The following is a 13,023-nucleotide window of genomic DNA, read 5'->3' as shown; positions in this document are numbered from 1 at the left end:
GTGAAGAAACTGGATTCTCTAGAAAGGACTGTATTAAATTTTAGGTTCGTACCCGTCAGTTTCTTGCACACAGAAATAATGAATAATGACTCAGAGACAGTTACTTAGCTTTTGTGGAGGTTTTACTTTGCACAAACACGAAGGGGACAGACATGAACATGGTACATTCAAAGTCCGAACCAACGAGCTCAGGGATGGGCTTTGGTATAAAAACCCTGCATTTGCATATTCAGAAGATCGTCCGATGGGCCTCGTGTGAAAAACACGCCCACAGGTTACTGCTGGAGAGAAGCTCCAAGGCTAAAGTGAAGATAAGTCTGAGGCCTGCTCAGCAGAAAACATGCACAGAAAAGAGGGAGTATGGGAAGAAACTGTTAGAACAATAGTTTGGCTGTGCTTTCTTCAAATGTAATATAATTTTGAGATGACAATACATGCTCAGTGAATTAAGTTTAAACCATTAGTGTAATAAAAGTTAAAGGCAGTTTCTAACTATTCTTCACAAGTTGATTAGTTTTTTACTTATAAAGAAAAAAATTTTGAGAAATTGTTAGAAATCCACTTGAATCAAAAGTGTTTTTAAAATGTTCTTGTAACATTTTTCTCATTATGGAGGAAATAAAGAAAATTATTTAGTTTTAAAACTGTGTTTGTGAGTATTTTTTCTAATGAAACTGTGATGAATCAGGAGCAGATAAAAAAAACGCCTATTTGAAAAAAAGCACTCAGTTGTAATGCAGCAACTGATTTGATGGGCCAAAGTCTCCCTGCTCTGCTCCATTATGATGCATCCACTTGCAGAAAAATAGATCCATGTATGTCTTTATCTTCCTCGTCTGAGCTGGCATCTGGTTCAGGTTGGATAGCTCTGATGTCGCACACCATTTTTGTTGCACCGGTAATGTTAGATTGGGGTTGTGAGAGGCTGGAAGCTAACAGGGTAGAGTGTCAACAAGGGGATGGTGGGATATCACGGGAAGGTTACTTCCACTCAAACAATCCTACGACTCAGAGGCGAGTTTCTGATAATACCACTCTGCAAAAAATATGTATATGACACAGGCCTTTTGGTTTTGGCTAAAAACTGCATTATCATAATTAAAAGACCACTGGGAAGGCTTTTACAATAGATAAAAATATATACTTTAAGCTTTTGCTGGCTTATAACATCCTAGGGGGAAAGCAGATCAGTAGACGTACTTAGATCTCCAAGAGGTTTTTTATGGCTGTAGAGGTCTGATTCCAGAAATGTATTCATCGTTAATTGTCCCAAAGTTCTCGCTTAATTTGCCGTAGTTTTTGAAAAATTAAACATTTCCAGAAACATGATAACATGCTACATGACGTCGGTGCAATTGCTGTCATTGGGCCCAACTGGTTCATCTAAAGGAGCCAAACAGAGTTTGATTTAATGTTCTTTCGTATGTCCGACTGAAAATGTGTTATCGTGTGAAACAAATCTTCTTTTGGACAAAGTAGAGCACCATAACAACAAAGGCTAAATTCCATGATGGGGGATTGGGATGCACAGGCAGCTGGGCTCAACAGCCACCAGCCCTGGTGTCAATGTATTATCGACAATTTTTATATATTTTCTGAACTATTTTTTCTCATTTTATTCATGTCTTCTAAGAGTTTATAGCCAAAGTCTTTTTTTAAACATTGGTTTATACGTTTATAATTTATCCTCATAAATTGAACAACAAATAAGTTTTTCACAATAACAAAACCAGGTTAATGCAAGAATACATGAACTTTATTGCAATCAGCTGTTTGAAGCTCTTCAAAAAAAATTGGATAGATTTTTAAAAACATTAAAAGCTTATAAAATATGTATAAAGTACATTCTGAAAAAGCACAATCATAGGCTTGAATAAATTGTGATTAAAAATCTATAAAGTTGCAATAAAAGAAAATGACAAAATGGAAATAAAAGTTTTTACAGTTTGCTACAATATACTGACATTGAACATCACCCGAGAGCTGTGCTGTAGATGACATATAATAAAAGTAAAAACAACATATAAAGAAAGTATAATTTCCCCGTAAAGAATATACATTTTACTTGCAGAAAACTTACATTTAACGTTTTATTTTCATGTATAAAAAGTATATGTTTGGGAAAAGGACATGTAAGAAAAAACTATGACTATTATATGACATATTAATAGATAACATAGTTGCCTTTTATATTTATTATATTCCACATAGACGATTTCTATATGATACATACACATTTTTGGTTAATGTCATGTATGAAAAGAACCAGAAATAGGCCACTTTCAGGATTTTATCATATAAAGGACTTATAAGTCTTAGAAGATGCTCATATATGTGAAACACACTGCAGGTCATGTTAATTTCTTATAAGTTATATATAGTTTTTTTCCGTATGGGCAACCATCTAGATCATCTGTAGTTGAGGCCGGTACTGCTGTTTCTGTTGGAACCAAAGAGGGTTGGATTTAGTGTTTTTTCATGTGTCTGACCAAAAACGCATTAGAGTGTGAAACAAACCTTCTTTTTGACTAAGAAGATGAGCAACATTACAACAATGGCTAAAGCCAGGAGCAGAACGCCAATTCCAACTTTTAACGGCATAATGTAGCTGTTATCAGGATGGAGAAAGCCTAAAAGGACAAACAGCAGTGATTATTTCTGCCAGCTATAGTGCGACTGGTGTTCTGCTGCTACAACTGTGTTACCTGTAGATGCTTGGGGAGGAGCTGGCAACTGCAACCCATACGTCTGGTCACACCAACTTTTAAGCAAGTTTGTCACGCAAAACTTTACAAGCGGTCCTGCCGCCTTGTGTCCGTTCAATGACTTCTTAATTTTTGTGACACACAGTTCCTCAGGGTGTTCTTCATAGCCTTCTTCAACCACCTCCCAGGATGAGTTTGATTTACAGCTGGATCGACACAAACAGGCACTTTTAATCAACAATTCTACAGTGACCTTCAAGACTTCAGCGACAAATACCTGTCATTAGAAGATTCGCAGGATAGCCATGTGAAGTTTAGTGGTGGGACACTTTCAACCATATAGGTGAGGGAATAATCACTTCTATCGAGTCTGAATTCTGGTTTGTCTGCAAGAAAATCTGATTACAGGCACTGCAAGATTTTACTTTTAGAAACTAAACAAAGTCCAACAACGATAAAGGTGGGACTTACCTGCAACACAAACTTTGATCTCTTTTGTTTCCTTTTTTCCTGCAGCTTCAAGAAATAACTTATAGATTCCCGATTTTTGGAGATTACAAAATTTCACAGTCCTGAAAAGCAGTTTTGTAGTTATTACTTTTCTCAGTTTTTTTCCAACTTTGTTTTTTAACGATAGAAATTGTCCCTGTATTATTAACAATACTTTTTATTATCCAACTATATTATTAACTTTTTTTTTGTTTTTTCTTTAAATAAATTACCTGTGCTTTGTTGCCCAAGTCTCTGTGCATTTATAAACATTCCCATCGGGATCCTGCCAAGAGCAAAGCTGGAGTGCAGGGTGGTAGGAAAGCTTTGCTTCCAAACAAACACCAGTTTTTTTCTCAGCTAACACGTCCAGACGTTCATCCAGCTGAGCAGAAATGAAGCCTTCAGCTGAGGAGACACAGAAACCAGTCAAAGCATTTGAAGCTAAACTGTTCACCAAACGTCATTTGACTCAATATGCGATGCTCTACTGACCCAAAACCTGGACATGAAAAGATTTGTTCCTGCCGTTCAAGCTGCAGGTGTAGGTGCCACTGTGCTTCTCACTAACTTTTGGGATGGACAGGTAGGACCGCTGCCAATTATGCCTATCATTTAACAGGCACATCTGGAAAAAAAGTAAGATTAATGAAGCAATAAACTTATAGCATTATATTTTTATTCCCATCTAAGGAATATAAAAATGGTTGAATTTCTTCCTCTGCAAAGTGAAGGGAATTCGGTCACCTCTTTGATTTGGTCCTTTTGGCATTGTAATGAGTTCAGGTTCAGTTGTTCCCCGTCTTTCCTCCAAGCAGGATAATTGTTCGAGTTCTTAATTTTGCAGCAAAGCAGTAAGCTGTCTCCGGGGCTCAGGGTCACATTAGAGACAATTTCCTTTTCATTGAAGTCTGAAAAGTACCAAAGGCTCAGTTTACCATAATTTTCCCATGTTGACTGTGAACAGTTCATCTTTTAACTTTGCATATTATCCGCTTTCAGAAATTTATATTTGCCAACATTACTGTAGCTGTGTTTATATTTATCTATTTACCATAGTCATACAGTTGTGTGCATTCTTGTCCTTGTGTGTTGGTTGCACAACACATCACTTCCTTGTCCTCATAGTGAGTTGTTGACACTGTGCTCATTGCCTTTTCACCAGCAACAATTTCACCTTTGTTGCCTCTGTTTAAAATAAAAGGGCATTTCAGAATATTATGCGGTATTATCACAGCTGTTTGTTGGATGTATTTGTGGCGGACATCTTACTTTGACCATTCAAGTTCTGGCTTGGAAATATCTTCAGAAATGCACAAAAATTGGGGAAATCTGTTTCGTGCATTCACGTTAGTCAGCAGCAATTGTGGTTTGGTGGGACGTTCTATAAGATATGTAAAAGATCTTAGTTATCCTTGTTTAAAATTAAATAAAGTAACTAAAAATGAGGAACTGAGCTATAAAAATTTATACTCACTTTGCAGAACATGAAGGACCACAGTCTTTGAGAAAATGGTCATATTGTGACCAGAACAAGTCAGAGTGTACTGGCCTGAATCTGGCATCACCATGAAGTGAGTCTTGTCCCTAAAATGATTAGGACAAAATTCAGTTCAGATTATAAATAAAGAAAATAGAAAAGTCTCATGTCATGCAGAGTTTACTTACGAGGTCATTATTGTTTGATTTCCTCTGATCCAGCTGCAGACAGGAGAACCAGAGAGGCCGTTGACGTTGATGTTCAGCTCCTTACCGTGTAGCATCGTGATACGGACCATACCAGAAGAATCCTCATAGTCGGATGTGTTAAAGCATTCTGTCTGAAAGACAAAATTCAACAATGTGGGATTTTAGATAAGAACAATAAAAACTAACTTTGAACTATTTTATATGTTTCCACTGCTGCTCTTACCTGAATACTTGGCACACAGACGTCATTCTCTGCCCCAACGATGCAAAGAGCTCCAAGAAAACACAGCAAGAGAGAAGCTAGGACAGAAGTGGCAACATCTTTTTATTATTATTATTTTTCTTTGTACAATTTTGTTCATAATCACCACATAAAGTAATACTTGTAGAATAATACCTGTACAGGCTCAAGACCAGACTTGAAATCGGACTGTGTTCAGATCCATTTTTATTCAAATCAAGTTTACATTTACCATTAAATTTTGCATCAACTTGGACTTCCGGTATGGAATGAGAGCTGCAACACGCGTGCTCAACCTCCTGCACTTCATGGGCATTCCGAAACGTAAACTTATTAACCTGTGGACACCTTCCTGATCCCACATTTGGTGACTGTGAACTAATTTTCGAAATTATTTCAGATAAATCCATTATTAAAATGTCAAAGCCGAAAACTAGACAAACTGACAGAGAAAGGCACAACCCTGGCCTAGAAGCTGCTGGCGCTAACTCAGCCCTGGAAGACATCACGACGCTGAAGTTAGCTTCCAATTCACAGCTTCCGATTCGCGAGGGCACTAAAGAAACATTCCGCTAAATTTTTCGCATTAAGATCACCTAAAACCGGGTCCTGTTCAAAAACCGATGGATCTGGACTGCTCAAACCTGGATTAAATTATGCATTAGATACTAAAGAACACATTAAACCCAGTTTCTGATTTGTGAAAACTTCCTCTGATTTGTGAAAATGTGAAATAGATAGATTTTTATCGCATTTTACGCCCAGAGTCCACCTTAGACTAGGTCCTGTTCAAAAACCACTGGACATGGACTTCTCAAACCTGGATTAAATTATGCATTAGATAGTAAAGAACACATTAAACCCAGTTTCTGATTTGTGAAAACTTCCTCTGATTTGTGAAAATGTCAAATAGGTTGATTTCTATTGCATTTTACACACTTAGTCCACTTCAGACCAGGTCCTGTTCAAAAACCGCTGAACCTGGACTCCTCAAACCTGGATTAATTTATGCATTAGATACTAAAGAACACATTAAATACAGTTTCTGATTTGTGATAACTTCCTCTGATTTGTGAAAATGTGAAATAGGTTGATTTTTATCGCATTTTTTGTACTGAGTCCACTTCAGACCAGGTCATGTTCAAAAACCGCTGGACCTGGACTGCTCAAACCTGGATTAAATTATGCATTAGATAGTAAAGAACACATTAAACCCAGTTTCTGATTTGTGAAAACTTCTTCTGATTTGTGAAAATGTGAAATAGATTGATTTTTTTATTGCATTTTACGCCCAGAGTCCACCTTAGACTAGGTCCTGTTCAAAAACCACTGGACCTGGACTTCTCAAATCTGGGTTAAATTATGCATTAGATACTAAAGAACACATTAAACCCAGTTTCTGATTTGTGAAAACTTCCTCTGATTTGTGAAAATGAGAAAAAGGGTGATGTTTATCGCATTTTATGCACTGAGTCCACTTCAGACCAGGTCCTGTTCAAAAACCGCTGGACCTGGACTACTCAAACCTGGATTAAATTATGCATTAGATAGTAAAGAACACATTAAACCCAGTTTCTGATTTGTGAAACCTTCCTCTGATTTGTGAAAATGTGAAATAGATTGATTTTTTTATTGCATTTTACGCCCAGAGTCCACCTTAGACTAGGTCCTGTTCAAAAACCACTGGACTTCTCAAACCTGGGTTAAATTATGCATTGGATACTAAAGAACACATTAAACACAGTTTCTGATTTGTGAAAACTTCCTCTGATTTGTGAAAATGTGAAATAGGTTGATGTTTATCGCATTTTCTGCACTGAGTCCACTTCAGACCAGGTCCTGTTCAAAAACCACTGGACCTGGACTTCTCAAACCTGGATTAAATTATGCATTAGATAGTAAAGAACACATTAAACCCAGTTTCTGATTTGTGAAATAAGTTGATTTTTATCGCATTTTCTCAGACCAGGTCCTGTTCATGAAATTTGGGTGGAAATGTATTTTTTTATTCCTTAACACTTTTATTTTTTATACTGGATTGTACTATTGTGTTTGTTCACACAGGTACGAGCCGGTGGCCCTAACATATCACCTGGGTGACCAAAATCACTTTGTTGCATTCCACAGACTTCTGCCCAGACAAAAGCTGGCACTTTTACGATGCACTACAGGAATCCTAGAAGGCTAGACGAGGCAACATCAAAATCTCAACATACAAAAGAAACTGGGAAACAGATGTCAGATTGGACACATAGTTATGGTCACGGTAGGCATGTACCCCTGACTTGTTTTGTTTTTTTGTTCAATATTTCTTGGTTTGTTTTCTGATTTACTTTAAAGTTCCTGTTATGGTGTTTTCCTTAAAGTTGTCCTTCCCTTGTCCCCATTATCCTTAAATTGCATAAAATTCAATAAAATGATCAGTAGCGGTTTTAGGCACGGGCCATACGGGCGATCGCCCGGGGCGGAAAAATGACGGAGGGGCGGCGCCAGCGGCTCAGCCCTTGTAAAATACTTTATGCACCACTATTGGTTTTTTTATATCACAGAGTTTGTAACAGCCTGAAACCTGGCGGCGCCCCCGCCCCGCCCTGCGCTCCCTCCTGTCTTTGAGAAGTACACGCAAATGTGTGTGAGAAGGAGAAGGGAGGGGGCGCGGGGTGAAGAAGGAGAAGGGAGGGGGCGCGGGGTGAAGGGTGCAGGTTGAGAGGCGAGCACGGAGCGCAAAACGCATGCGCAAAACCTGGCTGGATCTTCTTCCAGGGGGGCGACGGTCACAGGCCAGGGCTCAGTGCTTGCTGAAAACATAAAAACTGCGCCGCCATGTAGCGAATTGGTGCCCCTGGGTGCAGCTGTACGCGCTCCTGCTGGAAATGTGTGACGAAGGGGGGGGGGGGGGGGGGGGGGGGGGGGCTTCGGGTATAAAAAAGGTATAAAAAAATCATGCTTTTTTGGTTATTTTTGTGTGAAATGCCCAAATAAAAATGGGAAAACAAAACAATGTTTTCACTAAGATGACAGTTGGTTTAGTCGACAGACTTGATGCCTTTGTCAGGACATTTATGCTAAATGCAGAAACATCTGAAATATGGAGAAAAAAAGGTCAAAGCTGGTGCCCAATTTAGAAAGAAAAGAGAAGAAGAGGAGAAAAGAGACAAAGAAAAGGATATTATCGCATAGCTAGATGCACGTTTTCTAAATTCGAATGCTACCTGCCCTCCAACAACAACAACGTTGTAGAGGAAAAATCTCTTGTTTGGTCTATCATGACCAAAACTGAAGTAGGCCCACATATTGTAAATAACGTCATTTTTAAGATTTTCTTCTTAAGTGTTTGCTCTGCCTTAACTTGTAACATTAGTTATGATTCGTGTGTCTGTCTGCTCTGCTTATCAAAGTTTTTGTTGTGTTTTACTGTTGTATATTAGTTCATAATGTTAAATAAGCTGTGATGGTAGCATGCTGCTGCTGCTGCTGCTGCTGCTGCTGCTGCTGTTAGCTTTTCAAAACTCCAGTTGATCAAGTCATACCTGAGGTCACCAAAGTCTCAGGAGCAACTCACTAACCTGCTGTTGTTAGTATCAATCATTCAGGGGGGGAGCAGATTTCATATGATGACGTTATTGACAAGCTTGCATCAAGGAAGGCCACAAAGGTTAGGTTTTAGTTAGTGTTTTCAGTTCTTAGTGCTGCAGTTACATTTATTCTAGTGTATTATTAGTGTGATTTGTAGTTTATAATATTTATTTTAGATTATTTATTTGTGTTTGATTAAATATTTCCTAACTGTATTTTTGCCATGCTGATAGCCTTTTTTTTTTATGTTCCGATAACTGTTATAATGCAGTGCAGAATTCTGATAAACATCTTTTTTTTATATCAATTTCTTAGTTTCAGTTACAATAAACGGACAAAGTGACTCTATTGGGGGGGGGGGGGGGCAGAGGAGGGTCTCGCCCGGGGAGTAATTCAGGGTAGAACCGCCACTGAAAATGATACTATTGCACACAGCGGTTTTTGAACAGAACCCGGTCTGAAGTGGACTCATTGCGTAAAATGCGATAAAAAATCAACCTATTTCACATTTTCACAAATCAGAGGAAGGTTTCACAAATCAGAAACTGTGTTAAATCTGTTTTTTACTATCTAAATTATAATTTAATCCAGGTTTGAGCAGTCCAGATCCAGCGGTTTTTGAACAGGACCCGGTTTTAGGGTGATCTTAGTGCGAAAAATATGGCGGAATGTTCCTTTAGTGCCCTCGCGAATCGGAAGCTGTGAATCGGAAGCTAACTTCAGCGTCGTGAAGCCATCACAGCTCTGCTGGAGCGACATAAAGAGGCCCTCCCCACTGAGTTTAAGTCCTTGTTTGAAACTTTCGCCACGAAACTGGCCAACATAGAGGCTTCTATCGTTGTTCACGGTGATCGCATTACGTCATTGGAGGACAACGCTGGAGCAGTTGAACAACATCTTACAGACGTGGAGAAGCAGTGTAGCGCGCTGCAAAAAGGCAATGATCTGCTCCGATCAAAGGTGGCGGACTTGGGGGGGCGCAGCAGGCGCTCAAACATTCGCCTCTTTGGCCTACCTGAGAACATACTGTTGTCCAGCCAGCCCTCTCTCGTCGAACGGCTGTCAAGTGAGCCCTCTCTCGATAACGGTGTGCCGCTTTTTTTCATACATTGCGGTAAAAGCAAGAATGCCTTCATTCATGTAAAAGCAAAGTGTAAGAACTGTCATTATACTCATATACTATTTACACATATGCCCCCCTCCCCCGTATATAACTATATATTTATATGTGTATATTTAATTATATGTTTCAGGTAAATTATCAATTAAAGACAAAATTAAAATCACGTATTAAAGAGGATTTACTATAATGTTCACTTATGTTTAGGAAAAAATCTCCTAGTTTCCACAGAGTCATTTCACTTCTCACTGATAGTGACCCACCTGGTGAAGTCACAAAATAAGTTTCAGATGGATCTGATGTGGAATTTCAAAATAAAAACCAATTGAAATCTGGTATGAACGCGTTATCACGTCAGAGCTGTAAAATGAAAACTGTTAGTTTCCACAGAGTCATTTCCCTTCTCACTGATAGTGCCCCACCTGGTGATGTCACAAAATAAGTTTCAGATGGATCTGATGTGGAATTTCAAAATAAAACCCCAGTGAAATCTGTTATTACAGGGTTATTGTCATATGTGGACAGAGCTGTAAAATGAAAACTCCTAATTTCCACAGAGTAATTTCACTTCTCACTGATAGTGCCCCACCAGGTGATGTAACAAAATAAGTTTCTGAAGGATCTGATGTGGAATTTCAAAATAAAACCCCCTTAGAAATCTGGTATACATGTGTTATTGTCATAAGTTGACAAAGCTGTAAAAAGCTGGGTTTTAGTTTGAAATTCCACATCAGATCTATGTGAAACTTATTTTGTGCCCTCACCAGGTGGGATATTATAAGTGAGAAGTGAAATACCTCTGTGGAAACTAGGAGTTTTCATTTTACAGCCTTGTCATTATATGGCGATAACGCATTTCTATCAGATTTCTAATGGGTTTTATTTTGAGATTCAACATCAGATACATTTGAAACTTATTTTGTGACATCACCAGGTTGGTATCTATCAGTAAGAAGTGAAATGAGTCTGTGGAAACTAGCAGTTTTTTTTCTAAACATAAGTGAACATTATAGTAAATCCTCTTCAATATACGATTTTAATTTGGTCTTTAATTGATCATTCACCTGAAACATATAATTAAATATAAAAATATAAATATATAGTTATATACGGGGGGGCGTATGTGTAAATAGTATATACAAATGAGTATAATGACAGTTCTTACACTTTGCATTTACCCGAATGAAGGCATTCTTGCTGTTACCGCAATGTATGTAAAAAAGCGGCACACCGTTATTGAGAGAGGGCTCACTTGACAGCCGTTCGACGAGAGAGGGCTGGCTGGACACCAGTGAGAACATGGAAGGCCCTCGCCCAAGTGCGTTCCTCTCACAGCTCCTCAGTGAAGTTTTTGGTCCGGACATCCAGAGATTGACCGAGCTCATCGGGTACCTGTGGCCAAGCCGGTGCGAGGAGCCAAACCGCTTCCTGTGATTCTCAGTTTACACCGTTTCCAGGTGAAGGATTCAATTATCCGCGAGGCCCGTAAGAAGAAGGATTTATCCTACAAGGAACATGCGATCCGTTTCTACAATGACTACAGTCCAGACGTTTTGAAGGTGCGTAATGAGTACCGCGCTGCCATGGCTGAGCTGTATGAGAGAGGATTCCGACCATCCTTACTTTTCCCAGCCGAACTCCGCATCACCTTGCCGGACGGAGAGAAAAAGTGGTTTGCATCTGCAGCAGCGGCTGAAAGTTTGTACAGGACACACGCAACATCTCCTAAACAGAGGTGATATCGTTTTGCATTATGTGGACAAATATAAATATGTGCCTAATCTGAACATTTTACTGATCGGCTCTTTAAAGTGTGATTTGAGTTGATCTTAAAAAATAAAGCTAAGCTGCAAACAGGAAGTGTTTTCTTTTTTTCTATTTCTTTACATCACGGGTCTGTGGTTGAATAAGATTATTGTCTTGAAAATGAATTGCTCTTACATTTTTGTACCCCCATTGTGGTAGCAGGGAGTTAGGATTAAGGAAGTATTAAAATATGCTGATAAATATATCAGAGGGTTGGTTGTTACCTTTTGTAACAACTGCTTTTTCTTTTTGTTGTGTTTTTGTCATTTTTTTGTTATTTTTTCTGTGCTACTTGTCCTGTAAAGTTTATTAATATCAGAGTATTGGGGCCAGAATCACCTTACTCAAACATAGGATATGCTGGGTCCTAATGCCCCACTAGCGGTTTGTTAGTTGGAATGTGAAGGGATTGAATTCTCCAATTAAAAGAAAGAAGGTAATCAGTCATTTAAAACAGCTCAACACAAAGATTGCATTCTGGCAGGAAACTCATCTGAAAGCAGCTGATCACTTGAAGATGCAATTTGGGTTGGGCAACTTTATCACTCATCATTTAACAGTAAAGCCCGAGGTGTGGCTGTTCTTGTCCATAAATCAGTTCCATTTTCTGTTACTGAGGTAATATCAGACCCCAATGGCCGCTACATTATAGTTTCAGGCAGAATTTGTGGTAAGAGTCTGACATTAGTGAATGTCTATGGTCCAAACTTTGACAGTGAGGAATTTTTTAAGAACAATTTTCTTTCTATTCCGAATTTAAATAACAGCCAGCTTGTAATGGGATGTGATTTTATCTGTTGCCTTAACCCAACATTGGATCGTTCCTCATCTAACCCCTATTCTGTGTCCAAATCCTCTAAAGCCATACAACTGTTTATGTCACAATATGTTGTCACAGATGTATGGCGTCATTTTAATCCAAATGTTAAGCATTTTTCTTTTTTCTCGCCGGGGCACAGCTCTTTTTCTAGAATCGATTTTTTCCCCTCATTGATAATAATTTGCTCTCTGCGGTCAACTCTTGTGAATACAACCCCATGGTAATATCAGATCATTCACCTGTTACGCTTGATATCCCCCCCCCCCCCCCCCCCCCCCCAGGCAACTCTTTGTCACGGTCTCCATGGCGCTTTAACCCATTGCTTCTAAAAGACACAGACTTTGTTCAGTTTATTAGTGAACGTATTGACCTTTACATTTCTACTAATAATACACCAGATGCATCTGCAATTTCAATTTGGGAAGCATGTAAAGCATTTCTGAGAGGGGAAATAATATCATACAGTGCCTATAAAAATAAGATTGCCTCACAAAAGAGCTGTGATCTTTACTCTGTCATATCGGAGTGCAGAATCCCCCAGTGCTGATCTAAGGAACTGCTTTTAAAAAAGGCAGAA

General features: G+C 38.8%; 1 protein-coding gene across 3 annotated transcripts; it reads right to left on the bottom strand.

Moving 5' to 3' along the window:
* Positions 1 to 1,734: 1,734 nt before the first annotated feature.
* Positions 1,735 to 11,519, bottom strand: LOC110013400 (receptor-type tyrosine-protein kinase FLT3-like). 3 transcript variants are annotated; one of them, XM_078938528.1, is made up of 14 exons: positions 11,444 to 11,519; positions 5,107 to 5,183; positions 4,863 to 5,014; positions 4,672 to 4,781; positions 4,467 to 4,578; positions 4,249 to 4,382; positions 3,942 to 4,105; positions 3,690 to 3,822; positions 3,428 to 3,602; positions 3,177 to 3,277; positions 2,983 to 3,091; positions 2,706 to 2,911; positions 2,518 to 2,630; positions 1,735 to 2,440 (listed from the first exon to the last, which is right to left on the bottom strand). In XM_078938528.1, exons 1-14 carry the CDS (start codon positions 11,463 to 11,465, stop codon positions 2,405 to 2,407), a joined length of 1,644 nt encoding a protein of 547 aa, XP_078794654.1. In that variant the 5' UTR covers positions 11,466 to 11,519; the 3' UTR covers positions 1,735 to 2,404. The 3 variants fall into 3 exon arrangements, with proteins under 3 accessions (XP_078794654.1, XP_023806109.2, XP_023806108.2); XM_023950341.2 differs by lacking the exon at positions 11,444 to 11,519 and adding an exon at positions 11,114 to 11,347 and having other exon boundaries at positions 5,107 to 5,185; XM_023950340.2 differs by lacking the exon at positions 11,444 to 11,519 and adding an exon at positions 9,716 to 9,824.
* Positions 11,520 to 13,023: the final 1,504 nt, after the last annotated feature.

This window comes from Oryzias latipes, chromosome 20 (genome assembly GCF_053564925.1).
Source record: "Oryzias latipes strain Hd-rR chromosome 20, Olatipes_Hd-rR_3.1".
NCBI classification, from domain to species: Eukaryota; Metazoa; Chordata; class Actinopteri; order Beloniformes; family Adrianichthyidae; genus Oryzias; species Oryzias latipes.
This window is presented reverse-complemented; position numbering and strand designations above follow the sequence as displayed.

What these genes read in the sequence shown, in the direction of transcription:
- LOC110013400 (XM_023950341.2), bottom strand. Translation starts at nt 11,205, where the DNA reads ATGAGCTCGGTCAATCTCTGGATGTCCGGACCAAAAACTTCACTGAGG. An exon ending in TCTGTGTGCCAAGTATTCAG is followed by an intron (nt 5,015 to 5,106) that starts GTAAGAGCAGCA and finishes TTTGTCTTTCAG; the next exon opens with ACAGAATGCTTTAACACATC. An exon ending in TCTTCTTAGTCAAAAAGAAG is followed by an intron (nt 2,441 to 2,517) that starts GTTTGTTTCACA and finishes TGGTTCCAACAG; the next exon opens with AAACAGCAGTACCGGCCTCA.